Source organism: Chlorocebus sabaeus, chromosome 7, assembly GCF_047675955.1.
Source record: "Chlorocebus sabaeus isolate Y175 chromosome 7, mChlSab1.0.hap1, whole genome shotgun sequence".
Classification (NCBI taxonomy): Eukaryota; Metazoa; Chordata; class Mammalia; order Primates; family Cercopithecidae; genus Chlorocebus; species Chlorocebus sabaeus.
In genome coordinates, this window is record NC_132910.1 from 98,314,923 (window position 1) to 98,320,452 (window position 5,530).

A 5,530-nucleotide genomic window follows, 5' to 3' on the forward strand; every position below is an offset into this window, starting at 1 on the left:
CCAGTTACAGACAAATTGCATTTTGTGTTCCTAGTCAGGAACACAAATGCATGAAATATAATACTCAAATAATGTACGCCAATGAATAGTTGCAGATAATTCCTAATTTATAGTTTTTCTGATCCTGAGCAGACTCAAAGGCATGCAAACCTTCCATGAAGTCAGTCCAAGGTCAGCATGTTCCAGATTTTCTAGTCCTCACTGCTGATAATCCTTTACCCTCATCCTTCTGCTTGCAAACAATATATAATATTTTTATATGTCATTAAGAAACTGCATGTCATTAAGAAAAGAATTTAAAGAGCAAAAAATCCCAATAGTAACTGTTTTCAACATCAGGAAAAGGAAAAAACATAGTGCTATGACTTTTCCTTTTCTGCTCCCCACTCCTATTTTGTTTTCCCAAGGTCTTTGTTGATTTGTCCATGCATTATCATGTGATGTTCAGTCTCCTTGCCTGCCGTGCCATCATTAATGCTAATTAGTTACCTGTTATTAAGAGCCATTAGCTAACCCTTTCCCCCATGCAGTCACACCCCACCCCCTTACACACACACACAGGCAGACTCAGCCACCTATACACACACAGCCGCAGACTCAGCTGGCTCACCTCCAGCCAGTTTCCACCCCTCTCCTGGCATATACCCTCTGTCCTGGCCCTAATAACCAACCTGAGGTCCCCATCCTTCCTGGAAGCTGCCCAGAAGCATCATTAGCAATTCCTTGGTTAGAATGCTGACCTTAGAATCTTAAAGAGGTAGAGGCACTGTAAGCCAGACTGTTCTGGCTCTTCTTTGAATTATTCTTTCCCTGTTGTCTGCTACTTCCTGGTACTGTAGTTCTTGCATCTAGTATAAAAACACTAAATTTGTTGTCCTTTTTTTTTTCTCACTTTCCTTTAGCGTCGAGAAGTGGCAAAAACAGTTTTCTGCTTGGTCGTAATTTTTGCTCTGTGCTGGTTCCCTCTTCATTTAAGCCGTATATTGAAGAAAACCGTGTATAATGAGATGGACAAGAACCGATGTGAATTACTTAGGTACGATCCTATGTACTCGCTAGAAAATTGGAGTTTCTCAGATTTTCATTTATAATACTTTTACAAAACCAGCTACTCTACATGCCCATTAGCCCTGAAAATTAAAAGTGCAAAGCTGATTTTTTTTCTTTAGCTGACATAGCCTATAACTGATCCCAAAATTTGTGCAAGCCATGTCTGTTATCTTGCCACACTCCTCCTGAGGCTGTGCATAAGGGTTTGAGCTAACCAAGTAGTGATGTATCTGTAACTGTCCTGCAAAACTGAAACTGCCATTTAAACAGGCACTTTTTACAAAATTCTAACTGCCACCCACAAGAAATGGCTTCTGGGCAAGAAAAATGCTTATTCTAGGAATAAATGCTAGTTAGCAGATTTTAAAACAATATTTTCTAATTATTCTGCACCATTTTCTTTTGCTGTAGTTTCTTGCTGCTCATGGATTACATCGGTATTAACTTGGCAACCATGAATTCATGTATAAACCCCATAGCTCTGTATTTTGTGAGCAAGAAATTTAAAAATTGTTTCCAGGTAAGATGATTTTTCAAGTATTTTTTGAAGACAACAAAATGAGTATATTAAACAGTCAACAGACACAGCCAATTCCAGCTGTAATAGTACTTTGATCAGCTGTACTCCTTTTTAGCAGCGAAGTGAAAATCATGTTTTATTACCCAGAAAGAGAGTCAGATTGTCGGCATAACAGAAAAGCAGTTCCTATTTAGACAACCACAGACAAAGAGGTTAAAATCAAAAGGACTAAATCACATGCCAATTTAGAACCCTCCTTTTAGAGAGAAATGTTTCAATGTATGCTCCCGGCCAGAGTACATAAGACCTATTCATACCTTACATTGTCTTAGACTTGAACCAAAGTCTCGACAAAATATAAACTCTATTGTTAAGAAAGCTCTCACTGATTAGACCATCCTGGCCAACATGGTGAAACCCTGCCTCTACTAAAAATACAAAAATTAGCCGGGCGTGGTGGCGGGCACCTGTAGTCCCAGCTACTCCGGGGGCTGAGGCAGGAGAATGGCGTGAACCCGGGAGGCAGAGCTTGCAGTGAACCGAGATCGTGCCACTGCACTCCAGCCTGGGCGACAGAGCAAGACTCCGTCTCAGAAAAAAAAAAAAAAGAAAGCTCTCACTAAATGCTATTTAATTGTGTACTTAGTAATAGAATCTTCAAGGAAAGTAAATGCTTATTGCTGTGGGAATCTGAACAAATATAATTTTATTCAAAATCAATTTCCTTCTGCTTTCAAACCTCCAGCCAGCTCAGCCACCCACGTCCTTCAGAAGCTCCAAGCCTGTCTTATTGATGTGTCATTTTCTGGTTCCTGAAATGATTTTAGCATAGGATTAATCCTCACTGGATTTTGTTATCTTGGACCCGGCTATTTAACTTTAGTTTACAGTACATATGAGGCAGAGTAGGGTAGAGGTCAAGAATGCAGGCTCTGGAAGCAAAGAGCCGCGATGGACATCACAGCCCTACACTTGCTAACTGTCTACCCCAGGTCTGGTTAGTGCCTTTCCTGCTTTTTCAGTTTCCTCACCTATAAAATTGAATAATGACAGCATCTCTCTCATAAGAAGGGTAATATATGTAAAATGCTCAAAATAAGAAGTGCTCAATATGAGTTGATTACTATTAGGGACAGAGTAGAGAGGAAAAACACAGTAACTGCCTGCATGGCACTCACAGTCTAAACAAAGCAGACATATATTAACCAAGGAATCACACAAACAGATGAAACTCAGTATGGGAAGTTTGGGGCCATATTTCTGAGGTCTTCTTGGAAATGTTTGCCCCTCACAAAACACTGTGCCCAAAATGGACTGACTAAACATGCAGGTTAAAACTAGTGCATTATATAAGCTGAAATTAATTATTACTTACTCATTAATTTACATATTCATTGGGGGAGGGAAAATCAAGGTAAAAATTATAAGAAATGAATCCTGCTTTTTGATGAATCTTCCTAAAAAGGCAGCATACCCAAGAGAAAGAGCCCAAATCTAGAGAGTCCTGGGTTCTAATTCCACTTCTGCCTCTCATTATCCTCTCTGGACCTCACTGTCCTCATTCATAAAATGGGGGAATAGCATAAAATGGGGGAATAGCATAAAATGGGGGAACAGCCAAGGTTGTTGTGAGGATCTGATGAGGTACCTGGTGCAGAGAGCCACACAGGTGGTGCACACTGAAGAAATACTAGGACCCCCCACCGGCCCAGCCCTACCCATGCCTGCCTCAAGCTGTGGAGAGCCCTCCCTCTGGCCAGTACTGCCTTCCCTTTCTCTTGCACTTGGTAATAAAATGAGAAACAAGGGTTCCATTTCTCTGCACTGGAATGGATAGTATAACTCCTGCCTGGTGATAACAGGCTCTCCACTCTAAGTTACTGTCAAGGTTCACTTCCCTCGAATGTGAATGGACATTTGCCCCTCCTTAGCGTGGCCCAAGGCGGCTGTGTTTGGCTGGGAATGGGCTGGTAGGCTTGCCTTACTTCGAGTCTGTTGCTTCCCCCAGTCATGCCTCTGCTGCTGCTGTTACCAGTCCAAAAGTCTGATGACCTCGGTCCCCATGAACGGAACAAGCATCCAGTGGAAGAACCACGATCAAAACAACCACAACACAGACCGGAGCAGCCACAAGGACAGCATGAACTGACCACCCTGAGAAGCACTCCTCGGTACTCCCATAATCCTATCGGAGAAAAAAATCACAAGGCAACTGTGACTCCGGAAATCTCTTCTCTGATCCTTCTTCCTTAACTCACTCCCACACCCAAGAAGAAATGCTTTCCAAAACCGCAAGGGTAGACCGGTTTAGCCACCCACGACATCTACCAATCGTACTTCTTTAATTAATCTGATTTACATATTCCGCGTGTTGTATTCAGCACTAAAAAATGGCGGGAGCTGGGAGAGAATGAAAACTGTTCAATGAAACCAGAAGGATATTTACTACTTTTGCATGAAAATAGAGCTTTCAAGTACATGGCTAGCTTTTATGGCAGTTCTGGTGAATGTTCAATGGGAACTGATCACCATGAAACTTTAGAGATTATGACAAGATTTTCTACTTTTTTTAACTGATTTTTTGTCCTTCAGCCAAACACAATATGGGCTCAAGTCACTTTTATTTGAAATGTCATTTGGTGCCAGTATTTTTTAACTGCATAATAGCCTAACGTGACTATTTGAACTTATTTACACATAGTTTGCAAAAAATAAAAAAAAAAAGACAAAAATAGTATTCAGGTGAGCAATTAGGTTAGTATTTTCCATGTCACTGTTTATTTTTTTAAAACACAAATTATAAAGCTACAACAAATACTACAGGCCCTTATAGCACAGTCTGATGATACATTTGGCAGTTTAATAGATGTTACTCAAAGAATTTTTTTTAAACTGTATTTTCTTTTTTAAATGGTGTTTGATTACAAGAGATCTTAAGCATGTTTTGTATGTTAAGTTCAAAAGTAATGCTTCAATCAGATAGTTCTTTTTCACAAGTTCAATCTGTTTTTCATGTAAATTTTGTATGAAACATCAATGTCAAGTACCAAAATTTTAATGTGTGTCATTAACTCTGAGACTTTTGGTGCACTGTATATAGAAGTGTAAAGCACACCTAGGAGGAAAAGATTGAATTTTTCAGATGATTTGGAAATTTTCATTCCGGTATTTGTAATAGTGACATATATATGTATATACATATCACCTCCTATTCTCTTGATTTTTCTTAAAATGTTAACTAGCAGTAAGCCTTTTTTGGTCATTCCCTTTTCCATACAGGAAACATAATTTTGAAGTGGCCAGATGAGTTTATCATGTCAGTGAAAAATAATTACCCCCAACTACCACCAGAACTTAACGATTCTTCACTTCTCGTGGTTTTCAGTATGAACCTAAATCCCTACCCCAACGTCTGCCTCCCACACTGCCACCATTTCAAAGGGCCTACAGTGACTTTTGCCGGGCATTTTCCCAGATGTTTACAGACTGTGAAGTACAGCAGAAAATCTTTTACTTGTGTGTGTGTATATATATAAACAATTGTAAATTTCTTTTAGCCCATTTTTCTAGACTGTCTCTGTGGAATGTATTGTGTGTGTGATATATGCATGTGTGTGATGGTATGTATGGATTTAATCTAATCTAATAATTGTGCCCCACAGTTGTGCCAAAGTGCATAGTCTGAGTAAAATCTAGGTGATTGTTCATCATGACAACCTGCCTCAGTCCATTTTAATCTGTAACAATCTTCTGCATTCATAAATCTTATAACCATGTTACCATTACAAATGGGATAGAAGAGGCAGTGGGAAAGCGGATGAGCTGTGGACTAGCAATACAGGGTTTTGTTTGGTTGGTTGGTTTGATAAAGCAGTATTCAGGGTCGTATTGTTTCCTGTGCTGGAGCAAAAGTCATTACACTTTGAAGTATTATATTATTCTTATCCTCAACTCAATGTG

General features: G+C 39.6%; 1 protein-coding gene across 1 annotated transcript in view; it reads left to right on the forward strand.

The window, feature by feature from the left end:
• Window positions 1-5,283, forward strand: part of EDNRA (endothelin receptor type A) — a 69,179-nt gene extending 63,896 nt beyond the window's left edge. Inside the window, exons 6-8 of the mRNA XM_007999934.3 lie at window positions 903-1,036; window positions 1,462-1,570; window positions 3,579-5,283. Of these exons, the coding sequence (XP_007998125.2) occupies window positions 903-1,036; window positions 1,462-1,570; window positions 3,579-3,719 (384 nt within the window). The 3' untranslated portion in view covers window positions 3,720-5,283. The remainder of the gene's footprint in view (window positions 1-902; window positions 1,037-1,461; window positions 1,571-3,578) is intronic.
• The last annotated feature ends 247 nt before the right edge of the window (window positions 5,284-5,530 follow it).